Genomic DNA, 14,810 nt, shown 5'->3' with positions numbered 1-14,810 from the left:
CAACAGAAAACCACAGACACCCAAACCTGGAAACATACTTTCATTGTACTCCTGGAGGTGATTATAATACATTATCAATTCAGGATGTACCAGCTATACCACTGTATTGAATTCAAACTATAGAACCTCTCAGAAATTCAGTCTTACTAGTTTTTCTTTTTTTCCTTCTTCCTGTTAAAAAGACTTCTTGTAGAATGGTGTTTTTTTCTAACGATAAGCTGGCTGGTAGTTGGTTAACAGCTTATTACAGCTGCAAAATATTTAAGTTAAAAAGAAAAAAATACAAAACACATTCTTGAGATAAGAAGAAAATCCTGAGGCCTTCCACTTATGGAGAGCCATCAGCACTGTCATTTTCTTGTCATAAATCATATTTTACTAGAGTTTGTATGGCTTCCCAGCGGACCCCAGGCTGCCAGCTCTCTGAGAGGGTGATGGCATCACGGCTCTGCCATGGTACTGAGGCAACCCCTGCCTGTGCTAAAGGGCGAGTGCTGCAGTGAAAATGTTGTCAGCTGCTTAGCAGTCAGCTTGAGATAGCAGGTGTTCTTCTGTACTGCTGTTTTCCCCACTATGTCTGTCTTTCAGGCCTTTCTCTATCAAAGAATACAGTCCATCAGTAAATACTGTATTATCATACTGTATTATCACGTTGCAGTCTAGGGCTCTGTAACAAGACAATGACTGCAACCATTAAGCAGCTTTCTAGTGAAAGTTGAGTACTTTATAGTGCCGTATATTTACTGAAATGGAAATTTTTCATAGTGACTTACATATTCATCAGTTAGGTTGGGTGTGTTTGCTGCATTCACCGTAGCCTTGGTAAATGCAGTAGAAGCAGGTGGGTTTTTTTGTTTGTTTGTTTTAGGAGATAAAGCAGGGAGACATTAAAGTATAAGAAGTAAAGGCAGCAGTATAGCCTATGCCCATGAAGTCTCAATTGACCAACAGCCATACAGCATACATATACTAGCCACAAATAGTCAATACATACTCTGAGTTTTACAATAAGATTTTCTTAGAATATATACTCTCTATACATTCGACAAAAAATGCTGCAGAGTTGTACTTAAAATGAAAAGAGACTTTTTTTTTTTTTTAACCTTAGCTTCTCTGGGTAGGGGACCAACATACTGTAATGCTATCAGACACTTCTGGTTATCATTAACTCAAAAATTAGAGTAGGATTTGTATTTATATTATGAAGTAGAAGGACTTTATAGTATGTATATTAAAGCACTTTGATACTCATGCTGAAAAAAATGCTGCTTACTGTGCAGGTTCCTCACTTAAATTGCAATAATGTGGGAATCCCAGCCACGAGTGAGGATCCGCTGTAGCTGAGCAATGAACGTACAGAAGAAGGATACCCACCTGCCACTATGGTGCTTGCGTCCAAAGTAATCTAACAATTTTGGTGACAGACTGAACATTCATGGGAACATGAAAGAGAAAACTGCTGATTTAGATAATCAAGTTTGTTTTCCACAAAATATTTTTACAATGAAGCTAAAAGGTGCATGACAAAATGTGAACTCTCTCTATATATTTGATAATATATAACATGTAAAAGTTTGTAGAAAGAAATCTTTTGGCTCTTGCCTGTGTTTGTGCTTTCCTTACTTTGGATTTTTTTCTTGAACATATTATTGTGCAGTTGGAGTTGTTCCATTGTTTCTGTAACTGTTAGTTATTCCATATGCAGATTGTGAAAGAGAAATCTGGCCTCATTATCTGTACTAGATGAACCAAGAAACTTAATTCTTTCCTCAGTTTCATATTTGCTCTTTTATGCAGATGTTTATGCATATGCACTTGCACAGGAATGTGAAGGACCTTAGCAGAATTGGAGACTTTGTTCTTTTATGTAAGGTATACTGATAGTCTGAAGCTTTAAAATCTGAGAGATTGACATTATGATATTTTTCTGCTTTGCGCGGTCTGTTACTGATTGTATCTGCTGATAACATACACTTAACATTCAGATTTACTGATACAATGCTCTGTAGATTGTAAACATTAGCAGGAAATGACTTTTAGATAATGGAAGAACCTACCACTGAGATTATGTTAATAAACCTTGCCAGACACAGGCACAGATTGGAAGATGAGTGGCTGGAAAGCATCTCAGCTGAAGGGGATCTGGAGGTGCTGGTTGACAACAGACTTGACAGGAGCCAGCAATGTGCCCTGGCAGCCAAGAGGGCAAACTGCATTTTGGGTTGCATTAAATGGAGCATGGCCAGCTGGTCAAAAGAGGTGATTCTTCCACTACATTTTGTGTTGGTGCAGCCTCATTATGACATTGCAAGATTTTTATATGCTAGAATTCATATCAACATAGGCATGGAAATAAATTAAAATTTATTTTTTAAAAACTTCTTTGTATTAAATGTTTTTAGCTCTTTACTGTTGTAAGCCAAATAAAACACTACAGAAAATATGAGGCAACTAAACAGGGACGTGGTTGTAGCTCACTCAAAGCTGCTTCTGTTCCTGCTTTAACCTTGTTCCTTAGAGACTGCAGAGAGAAAGGGAGCTTATAGCTTCTGGCATGCTCAGAGCTACTGCATCTGTCTCATCCCAGCAAGAGAAGAGTGAGGTAATCAGAAATCTGGACTTCTCAGGTGTCTGAGATACTGTATTTTGTGTCAGGTATTTGGATTATAAACCACCTTGGAATATTAGAAATCTAGGTTGTCCAGCCTACTGTTTGGCTCTGCAGCCAGAGATAACTTGCAAATCCAGGTGTATCTGGTAAGGTACAGTTGCAGGTATGGCTGGCAGATGTTGGAACTACTACAACATTGAATTGCTTGGAAGGAGATAGTGTTCCTCTCTCTTTCCTATAGACTTCGGACCTAGTGGCTTGCCTTGATAGTCAGGGGAATTCCTAAGTTTGCCTCTTGGCAAGTAGCGTGCCACATGCTTTGATGCAGGAGTAGTGATCTGACTTGCTGCTGATTCTATTCCTGAGAGCAGGGTACCAAAATCATTCTGGTTTAAGTGCTGCAAAGTTTGTGAAGTTGAGAATGTGAGTAGAAACCAGTGGTATGCTGTCATCATCAATAATGCAAGCTGCTTGCAGAGCTACATGAGGAGATTGTTAGCACGTTGAGCAATATTATTATTATTTCTCCTCAATCATTGCTGGTGGAGTCCCACCTGAAAGAGTGTGTATGGCTTTTGGCCTTCCCCTTCAAGAAAAATGTTGAGGAAGAAGAGAGGGCCCAGTAGAGGGTTGCCAAGATGGTGAGGACCTGGAGTAACCAACCCATGTGAGGTGACTGAGAGATCTGGGTTTACTTAACCTTATAAAGAGAGGAATTGTAATAGCAGGCTGCAACAGTTTGAAATGAAGTCTTCTTGGTATCAAGGGACATTGGCTGTTTGTTGCAGGCTGGGAAGGTCCAGGTTGTACATGAGGAGAAGTTTGTTTTCAAAGAGGTTAGAGTAGCCTTAGAGCATGTTACATGGCGAGGTCATAGAGGTTTTGAAGACAAAGCTAGACAAAGCTGTGGTTGACCTGTTCTGATATTGGGAGGATGAACTGAGTAATCTCCAAAAGTCCCTTGGTAACAATAGTTCTACAATTTCAGGTGGTTATCTATGTTGATAAATTTGAGTAAAAGTGCAAAAATGTGAAGTAGGAAGCTTGAAATGTAGGGAGATGTTTTAGAAGAAGGTCTAATGATGGTGTCAAGCAGAGAACAGACGTTGCCGCTGCTACTTTGACAGATTCTTGTAGCGAACTAAGCAGTCTCATGAGAAATTATAGCTGGATGGTACATTACATGACTCATGAACTGAAAAAACAGAAATATGTACTGTAGGTGTAGAAATATTGGGACTTAAAAATGTGTATATTACAGGGTTTTTAGAAAGTGCTTGTTGAAAAGTGCAACAATATAAATAAGTGCATACATTCTGTTTAATTTGAACATATGCAGAAAGGAACAGTAGTATTGAATAAAATATGAATTTAACTGTAAAGACTGATTGTGGCCACTAAGTAATGGAATTGCTATCCTGGCACATTTCCATATGAATTCTTTGTTTTAAAAACATCTTCCTGCTGATTTTCCTGCACTGGCAGGCGTTTTTACAGCCTCAGTTACTAGATGACATAGCAAAAATATATGTCAAACTAAATTGAACATTTGCTCAGCTGGGTCAGAGATGTTCTATTCTGACTGGTTTGGACCATCAATAAAAGGTCCTCTGATATTGCTGGACTTGTCTGTATAACATGCCCTGAGTTTGGGAAATTTCATAGAGACATTTACTGTTCTCTTTTCTTCCTCCAGACCTTGCCTGAATTAATGTTAAGCAAGGAGTACCTACTTTTAGCTGCAAACTCAAATGGTGATTTTCAGTGATAGAGACTTAGCTGGTCTTTTTATCTCCAATTTTTTATTAGCATTTTGTGCTTAGGCAGCATCATCACGTTGAAGTTTAAATTAATTCAAGAGAGATTTTCTAATTTACCTAAAGTGTGGAATATTTGAGATAACAAAATGAAGCCCTACAGGTCATGTGTTTTCCAGTAGCAGCAAAGTCACTTCTGCTTAGTTAAGCTAATACTCTTTTTAATTCCCTTCCTGTGTCTTGCCTAAGTATAAAAATAGGTGCAGGAGCTTAAATATAAGAACAGAGAGTCTCTTCAGTGACTAGACATATTTTGACAAAAGTCATTGGCTAGAAAAGGGCAGAGACAATATTGGTCAACCTGTATGTTTGGCTAAAAACACATTACGGATTTCCATCACCTATTTTTAGGATCTTGGGATAGTTAAGTATATGTAGCTTGACAAAAGTTAATCACCTGGGATTCTTAGGTAAGGAATTATGTGTGGATCACAGAAATGCAGAGGATCCATTTGTTACAGTCTAGTTTTACACAGTTTATGAAGCATCAGATTAAAGCTCAAATGTGTCTGGTGACTCCAGCAATGCTAACAGACCTGTTTATGACAGCATCCAACAGAAATCACTATGCGTTCGGAGACTCCAGGTTTAAGTCTGTACAACTTGCTTGGATCAAAATTGTTGACACTTGTTTGAAAATAAATTAACAGGTTACTGAAAGTATTTTGCATTCCCAAGCAATAAGATGCTTTGGTTCTTTATTCTACAGGAGTTTATCTTCGTAAAGGCCAAGTTAAGTAACTTCACTGAAGTAAAATATTTTTCTTTTCCATGCAAGTCATTAGCTTTTTTTCCCTAGATAATCATAAATCTGATTGTCTAACATGCAATGAAAAATTCAATCAATAAGATATCACTTTTTCCTTTCATTTATTTGTTTTATCTTCATATTGTATTGTTCATTGTTCTTTTTAAGCTGTCTTTCGCAGTAGGCCACCTGCTGGATTAGGTTCCACAAGCATCATGAAGCGAAGGTTACTGCATTCAGCTACCGAAGAATCTTGGTGTGCTTGTCTATAATTGTGAAGTACCTGTGTATTTTCACTGTAGTACCTGTGTATTTTCACATATCTCCTTCCTCTTTTCATCTTTGAATATGCACTAAATCACGTACCCATTGAAAGACATGACTTTCAGACTTCACAATAATGAACAGCAAAAGATGCACATTAGCATTCTAGACAGTCATGCAAAGTCACGCCAGGTAAGCTGCCAGCTGTCCAGCTAACCAAAGCTCAGGACAGTGGAAGTGAGTGAAATTGTTTGCGTTATTAGGTATATCAGGTTCTTAGAGGGGGACATCTGCACACACCTGAGGAAAGTAAATGAAGTACACACTGAACGTTCTGTTAAATAGTCAGAGCACTGTACCTCAGGGGTCTGTTCTGGGACTGGTGCTGTTTAATATCTTTATCAACAACATAGACAATGGGATTTAGTGCACCCTCAGCAAGTTTGCAGGTGACACTAAGCTGAGTAGTCCAGTTGATACAACAGAAGGAAGGGAAGCCATCCAAGGGACCTGAAGAGAAGGACTTGGGGGTTCTGGTGGGTGAAAAGCTTGACATGAGCCAGCAGTGTGCTCTTGCAGCCCAGAAGGCCAACTACACTCTGGACTGCATCAAAAGAGGCAGCAGGCGATTGTCTCCCTCTACTCTGCCCTTGTGAGGCCTCAAGTGGAGTCCTGTGTCCAGGTTTGGGGCACCCACCCCTAGAAGGATGTTTTGGTCTTTTAGAACAGGTCCAGAGGAGCACTACGAAGATGATCAGAGGACTGGAGCACCTTTCCTATGAAGAAAGGCTGAGGGAGATGGGGCTGTTCAGCCTGAAGAAGAGAAGGCTTAGGGGTGACCTGATTGCAGCTTTTCAGTACTTCGAGGGGGGCTTATAAAAAAAGATGGATGCCATTTTGCTCAGACAGACAATGACAGGACAAGGTGGAATGGTTTTAAATTAAAAGAGTGTAGATTTAGATTAGAGGTCAGGAGAAAGCTCTTCACTCAGAGGGGTGGTGAGGCACTGGCACAGGTTGTCTAGAGGTTGTGGGTGTCCCATCCTTGGAGGTGTTCAAGACCAGGTTGGATGAGGCCCTGGACAGCCTGATCTAGTGGTTGGCATCCCTTCCTGTGGCAGCGAGGTTGGAGCTAGGTGATCGTTAGGGTCCCTTCCAACTCAAGCCATTCTGTAATTTCTATGTAATGGAAGAAATTGATACCATAAAGGAGATGTGAGAAAATCCCTTGGGATGATTTTTACTTTTGCATGTTGTTTGCTTTTATTGTTTGACTATTAGTATGGTGGACATGCCAGTGTAATCTTGTGTTCCATTAAAAAGAGAAGAAAATCATCTATTTGCACATTTTTTAAGGAAGAGCAGAACTAACAATGTTCTCTTCTGGCATTTTCCGTGTAGACTAGTGCTCCTGTTGGTTAAACTGTTGGTTAAATTTACCCTGTTCTTAAGTACGTGTGAAGTTAGGACTTAGCAGTTAGATCAAGTACCTGGCACTGATCCAAGGTCTAATTCTTAATCTTCTGTAGTATGGATATGGTAGATAAATTTTTCAATGGCCAATTTTAAAAACTATTCACTCAAACTCGACATAGCCCATTTCAGTCTCTTTTTAATAGGAAACCTAATAACTTTTTCTGATGTGGTGCATAAAGTTCTGGTATTTTGTTTTCTTTTTATTGCCAGATGCCAGCACGGTCATGTATTTACAGTCAATAAAGCTATTGGTGCTATTCATGGACTTAAATTAATCATTTCAACCTTTCAACCTAGGATGTGTAATGTGGGCCACGGCAGAGTTACTTGCATTCTTTGGTCACGTACTGATTATCCCATCAGTTGTCATATTTCTGCTTTTGAGCCACTTTCAGAAGTGGGACGATCTGTTCCAGTATCCTCATTCATAGTATTTAGAAGATTTCTATTGAACAAATCAGGCTGCAGTTCAAGAGCAGCTTGTCTTGTACATCTGCATCATCTAAAGAAGGTACCCTCACACCCACTTCTTCCTTAATATATTTTTGTCTCTGATAGCCTGTTCTCCTTACCCTGACTAAACACTCTGACTTTGATTTTGTGTCGTTTCTGAGAGGGGTGGTTATATAAGGACTTATCTTCACAGATCAACACTTTCAAAGAGGTGCAGTACTGCCTATACATGGGTCATATGCATGAAAGAATGCGATCTGTTCAAACCAGCAAATCTAGAGACTGTATAGGAAGAAAGAAATGTTAGCCTTATCCCTAGTGCCTCATGCAGTTAGCGAATGTTTATGCTGCCGGGGAGCCAGGTCATATGGCTGTGTGGTATAGTTTGTCCTGGTTTTCAGGTCTTTTCTCTCCCCTGAAGTGTCCTAACAACCCATTTCTGCCATGAGCAAACCAGTTAGCTATCATATGCTGATCTTTTTTTTTTTTCCTTGTATTTTTGCAATATTTGCACGAGATAAAATATATCTAAGTCCTAATGCCACTGCAGCTATTCCGTGTAGCAGACCATAGGTTGGATTAGCATTTGTGGCAAAATATGCCACTTCTTGATAATAGGGATTTATATTTCTTCAGCACACGTTGATTTAAGATTTTCCCACAAGAAAGAGCATGTAAATATAAATAACAAATAAGATATTTTCACAAATATCTTGACGCATTTTACTGGATTTAGATTCACTTTCCACAGTTTCTGTTTCATGCTTACTTTCCTCCATCTAAAAGCAGTCACAGTGGCAGTATAAAAATAACTTTCAAATTGAATTTTTCAGGATCTTCCTCTTCTGCTGTCTCTTACTGCTTCCCACTTTTCTCCTGATTTTATGTTTCTTTCTAGTCTTCTCCCTGAAAATCAAGATCTCCTTATGCTTTGCATTATCAGCTGTCAGGCGTGATGCACTATATGCTGATATGCCACTGTGCTAGCTTGCTTTGCCACTGTTGGCAGCACTCTGCTGTCATGCTCAATTGAGACAGAAAGGACCATTTCTTACTGGAAAATTAATTCATAAAAAATTAGTTTTGTTTTCGTAATGGAATTGTTTTGAAAGACATTAAGCATACAAAGAAATTTGTATTACAACAAATTAGGCTTTAATTTTACAAAGGTTTAAGTGTCAAATATAAATGAACTGAACAGGCCGACTAATTTTGTGAAATTACAGCCTCAAATTGCCTCATATGTGATTTGAGCACAAATTCCATCAACAGAGATGATTTTTTTTATATTTTTTTTTCCTGGCATAACTGTTTTTGAGCAAAAGTGAATGCAGTCCCAGGCACCTGGAAATTGTCTCTGGAAGGAGGACAGTAACCAACTTAATTGTGTCCTGCTGAAAGGGAGAAGCAAGGTCAGGATGATGTTAATGGACATGATCTTTCTCCTGACCTGTTCCTCTTCCTCCACCCTGCAAAAGAGAGGAGGAAGTACAACATCCTCTTCTGTGGTGACCTTTTTCTTCTTGCTAGTCAGGGCTGTTCTATCCCTTATGCTTTTTAGAAGAGGATTGTCTTTTACAGGTAATTCATCCAGCCTTGGAGGCCCAATGCTAGTGGGCTAGTAATCTTAGGGTTCATGTAAAATGCAGTAGCAGTTTAGCAGTAAGTTTTCACATGATTATTTCATACTCTGTATTGACTGCCCAAATCCAAATCATCATGCCATTTTTCTTTCTTTCTTTTTTTTTTTTTTTTTTAATTTGATCCACTTGCAAAGCTGACCGGGCTAACTGATGTAATTCTCTAATGATGGAATATGAGGCTGCTCTGTACTTTTAGACAGATAAAGGGACTGTATTGTCATGTGATATTTAATTGTTAGCATAGTCCCTGATGTCCTGCTGTGAGCTTTACACCCCTCAGCTGGCACTTTTCCAGATGCTGTTTGCGCATGGCTAAGGCCATAACGCTCTGGTGTCCAGAGAAACCATCTCTGGGTGCAGCTCCCACTTTGGGGTGGGAATTCAGAGATGCAGATGTCAGCTATGTCATGTTGTTTGATCTTACTGGCAGCGAGCTGTCTCTGTTCTATCTTATTTAAAAGATTGTTTAAAGTATAGTCAGTGTGCCTGCTTCCAGGGAATTGTAGGCTCCAGTAGCTGCATCTGCCCTGGCCTTAGGACAGACAAGTCTTGAGTTTACTCCTGTTCTTGGAGCTTTCAGGATGGATGGTGTTTCATGGAGGCCTTTCATATATTATGTTTTATCCTCTGTGCTGTTTCTAGGATAGCAATTTTTTGTTACATCATCCAATTTTCAACTCTGTTAGAGGGAATGGCTGTACTACAGGTTTTGTTGATAAAATGAAAGAAACAAAAAGAGAAACAATTTAGAGGAGGTTGCCTTATACCAGCTATATAAATATTTAGACCAGTAAGCTGGTGCTTGCTCTGGGAAATCAAAAAGGGATATTTGGAGCCTTCATATGTGTATCATTTTCTTCAGAGGAGTTTATAATAGTTGTTTATATCTGTTAAAACTGATAATGAAAGTGGTATTGCTTACTGGCATAGTTACACTGGTAGTACTTACCTAGACTAGAATATTTTATTCCATGCTGTGGATGTTTTACAGCACTTAGAAACATTTTCCAAATGGGCTGTATAAGAGTACTTTAAAACTTAGGCCTGAAAGAAAATTCTGGGTCATAAAGTTCAATTTCTGTCTGTCACAGGTACCATCACTTTACGGAAAATCAGATAAAACAAGCAAAAGGTATATTTTTCTCACAGAACTTTTATTTTTACTTGCTTAAAATGCAACAAAGAAACCTCAAGGGATTTATTTTATTTTTTATTTTTAGCTAAAAGGAACATTACTGCTATTAGATACTCTCAATTTTCAAGTGTGTAAATAGCTATAAATAGTGAATATAATTGCAGCTCATTATTTGGACTTGGTCAAAAGCACAAGTAGAAGTGAATGAGATTATTCCTAGAAAAATGCATTGAAATATTCTTATAGTTGATGATAAAGAAGAGAGCTGGGAACAAAATGTTCAGGACAACCTTTGTGAAACTATGCATATGCTTATGAATTCATGCCAAAAAAATCATTTATGGTCAGTGAGAGCTTGATGTTTTTGGTTGTTCTGATGATCTGCATATTCTTTTCACAGTTAGTTTTTGTTAGACTGGTCTGAGCATATGGTACTAGGAGGAGGTGGTCTGTTCTTTCACTTGACAAAACGCCTTGCTGTAGCTTTAGATGATAGTACTGCAACATCATTATAATGAACGCCACACTACTATTGTCAAATTTGCAAAGACCATTTACTGTGAGTTATTCTCACTCTTTATTCAGTAACCTCAAATACCCAAAGTTTATTGATACACTGCTTTATCATACCTGCTAGCTTAAATTAATGACTTGCTCTAGATAAAGGACATACTTTGGCAATGTTTCATATAGCTTTTTTGTCAACACTTTTGAGCTTCCATGCTTTAATTTATGCAGTTTAATATTGAAGATTGAGATACATGCTCATCCAGTGGAGGAGGCTCATCTGCAGCAGAGAAGAATGAAAACTCTTTTGTTGTCTTGACAGCTAGTACATCACTGGGTATAGAAGAAGCTCATGGCATTTAAGCAAAAACTTTGGGAGAACAGTTCTGAGCTCCTCTTGTAAAATACCTGTGTGTGTAATTATAGTGTGTATACGTATGTATACACGTGTATGCATATATAACGTCTATCTAAATCTTATAATTTCTATATAATATAAAATGTAGTGTAGTTCAATTGACTTGATACTTTTTTATGGAAAGCAATTTAGAAAAAAAAAAAAGTTTCTTGATCTTGAAAGATTCCTGTCAGCCTAATTTCAATGTAAATCTAAATCTACTTTAAAATACATGTTTATACTATTCTTTCCTACTCATTTTTTCAGTAAAGCTTCCTAAGGCTCAAAATTATCTTGGTAATTTTTCTCCTTTTAATCCTCTGACACGTTAAGAAAGGTCTTTGTCTGCAGTTGACAAGGAGGTTGTTTGACTATGCAAAGGGTGCTGACACTGTCTAGACAGAAAACATTGCCAAATGTACAAAGTCCTTGATAGAACAGACAAGCCTTTTTATTTTCTGCTAACATTCAGTTATAGTAATTTTAGCTGTTACTTGCAGCTTCAAATCTTTCATTTTGGGATTTGAGATACATTTTTTTTCCAGATTTGCATTGTTCTTTCAAAGACTGCAGAAATAAGTGTTCAAGATATTAATGAATATTATGTTCTGTGTACAGTGGTTTACTGTGTCGAGCTATGGCTAAGAAATGGGTTTATGTAGCTGGTATCTATATGTCAGAGTATTGTGTCAGCTAACAGGCTCCCAGTAGAACAGAAGTCATCTCAAATTCACATTGAATGTAGATAGCTAAGTAGACAGTGGTATGTTTGCCAGTCAGGACTCCACGAATGATAGAAAATAGAAAAGAAATGAGTGGAAAGGTACCTTCTGCACACCACAGATGAATTGCTGAGTCCACTTAAAGCTCCCATGATCCTACTGGACTAAAAAAAAAGCAGTATATTTCATGACACGTACCTTCCAGATTACATATGCAGTTGTTATATATTTTTTGGAAGGGGTAAAAAGAAAGGGTGCTTTTAAAAAAGAATCAATGCAACCACCAGTCACCTGAAACAGCAATGGAGAACTTGAAACTGTTTTAAAACAGTTCAAAAAAGATCTGACTACTTCATGGAAAAATAAACAACCAAACAAACATAAAGAGCAAACCAACCTCCCAAAAACCTAACCCATGGATGCAAATTCTCTTGCAGAATGCAATAAAGAATTGGAAAATCTTTTCAAAATTGGTGACAGTTTTTCCAGGTATTTCAACAGAATGCAGTGAAATACTTAGTTTGTTCAGTTGTGACCTCTTTGGAGCGCAAATCATTATTACTGAAGTTTGGAAAGTAGCATGTTGGGAGTATAAATTTATCATTGCCATTAATAGTCCTATCTAAAAAAACCCTGTAAACAAATCAGCTGTTTCAGTCAACCAACTTCAGTAGTTTAGAGATTGCTACTTAATTTTTCATCATTCAGGCTCTTATTTTGACTTAAAAGCATTCCAGACCACAGCAGAAATACAGAAATGGAAAATGGAAGAGATATATGTTTACAGTTCTTTATTTACTTGTTGAATTAAGTACAGAGACAGTCTGTAGTTTCTGGCTCTTACCTGGCAGCCAACGTGCAGGCAAAGTAACCCTGCAAGCACACTTGTTGGTTTTGACTTGAATAAATATAAGTTGTAACTTGAACCTGGAAAAGAACATCATGGCTACAGTTTTGTCTGAAAGTAATTATGACTTAACTTTGTAGAAAGGTCTTGTTTTCATAGGGATCTCTTTTCTGTCATTTCTTCTCATAATACGGAAATTCCTCTATTCAGAACTCTTTAAAAGGACTGATAGAAACTTCGAATGATACTTTGAAAATGTAGCACATGCTGTGTGGTTTCAGTAGAAGAAAGCAGCATGGTTGAAATGTTTAAAACATTTTCATATTAATTTACTGTCATTTAAATATTCTTTTAAGTTAGAGCTTATGGATTTGGCGTTCTCAGTTGTAGCTACAGTTTGTCTGAAGTTTAAAAGGATGTATGATGCATTTTGTTTATGAAGTATTCTGATCCTGCAGTTGATGTTCTTTAGCTTGCTTTGAAACCAGTAGTACATGTTACTGTGCTTGCAAATGCACGGACGTTTGTATTTAACTTATCAGCTGAACACTGATGTGCACTTGCAGCAGAAGGGGAACAGAGTAAATAATCCCTCTTGCCTTTTGAGATGGTCGTATTTGAGTTATGTTGTCAGGACTGAGTGAAGAAGCTTGTACTATTAACAGTGCTGAATGTGCTTTGTAAACTCTTAAGACTTCTTTTCTGTGGGGATTTCAATCCAGCTTTCACCAACACGTTGTCTAAAACTAAATCTACAGACTTTCGTAGGCTTCTGCTGCTTAAATTGGTGGTTTACGTGCTTTGGCTGGGAGAAAATCCACAATGGTACTAGCATTTGTTTATAGTAAACTGAGTATTTCACTCAACTTTGTAAGAAGTATGTTCAGCTAAGCTCTTAAAATAAACTTTTGCTTCATTTTAAGTAAAACTATCTCCTGGATATGAAACTTTTAGAAGTGATATACATGCAACTTTTAAATTGCAGTAATTTAACTTAGTAAGCATTATGCTAACTTTAATGTTAACTTCATTTCTTTCCAGGCTTCCAAAGGATGAATTGGCAACAGAACCACTAAAATATGCTGATCAACTTCCTGTAGCTCAGATAATACACCAGGTATGCCTTTCTATTTTGAGGATTTTCTTTGAGAACAAACAACATCAGTAATATTTAAACTGCTTTTCTAGGTCATGCAGAATCAATGTGCTCATGCTGGAGGTATACAAACACAACATATTCTTGTTCAGATGACAGCTATTACCTTATAAAAGGCTTGTTCAGAACATGGCAATGAAACAGTAACTTGCTGTATGACACAGTTGTAGCTTCAGAGGTTGCTATTAAAATTGTTGTGTATTACTGATGTTAAAGTAGAAGGAAATCCATCAACTTAATCTAATTTGCATCCTTATCCAAATCATATTCCCACTCCTGAAAAAAAAACAAACAAAAAAACAACAAAAGCACAAAAAACAACAGCTAAACTATGGAAATCGTTGTTGTGGAATTGTCATGAAGAGTTGGGTGGGAAAACAATCTCCCTTCCTATTACAGTTCTGAATGATGTGTTAGCAGCACTTCTGTTTCCAGCTACAGCAGTGTCATTATATTTTCTGCATTCCACAGACTTTTCTGTTTGCTTTTTGTTTTTGTGCAATTGTAAACAGATTGAGATTTTGCCTAGATTGTGCCTACCTACTGTGCTTCTATTTAGAATCAATACTTTTCCATTGATTCAGATGCTCAAATGAGGGATGATGATGTGGACATCTGAGCTAGGATTGAGTAGCAGGCTGCAGTTTTTATTACAATATGTCTAATTATAATCAGCCTATGACAAGGAATAGGAAGAAATCTTTTCTATGAACAAGGTTCTATAGTCTTTTCTGGCTCTTTTCTTAAAGTTCAGGGTCTCTGTCCATCCTGCTGATAGATTAGATGCCAAGACTGTATATATAAGTCTTTCTTGTGAAGCTTGATTTTTGGCCATTAGCCGCAGTGGGCTCTGTATTTTTTGTAGAAGGACTGGTCTGTGACCAAGTAACATCCACAAAACTTGTGATGTACCGTTAAACCCGAGTATTGAGACTTAGCATCTCTTCTCTTGGTGCTGTTTTAAAGAAAGCAAAGAGTCTTACTCAGTTGCAGTCATTTGGAATTTTCTCTGAAAAATTCATTTTTGAACTTTG

General features: G+C 37.6%; 1 protein-coding gene across 2 annotated transcripts in view; it reads left to right on the top strand.

Annotated features, from left to right (window-relative positions):
• Positions 1 to 14,810, top strand: part of PIGK (phosphatidylinositol glycan anchor biosynthesis class K) — a 73,293-nt gene that overhangs the window by 36,703 nt on the left and 21,780 nt on the right. Inside the window, exon 10 of one of the 2 annotated variants that reach the window (XM_032192701.1) lies at positions 13,662 to 13,737. In XM_032192701.1, coding sequence (XP_032048592.1) covers positions 13,662 to 13,737 — 76 coding nt within the window. Of the gene's footprint in view, positions 1 to 1,280; positions 1,539 to 13,661; positions 13,738 to 14,810 lie in introns of those variants that run through there. The other variant, XM_032192702.1, reaches the window with a different exon arrangement.

Source organism: Aythya fuligula, chromosome 8, assembly GCF_009819795.1.
Source record: "Aythya fuligula isolate bAytFul2 chromosome 8, bAytFul2.pri, whole genome shotgun sequence".
NCBI lineage: Eukaryota > Metazoa > Chordata > Aves > Anseriformes > Anatidae > Aythya > Aythya fuligula.
This window is presented reverse-complemented; position numbering and strand designations above follow the sequence as displayed.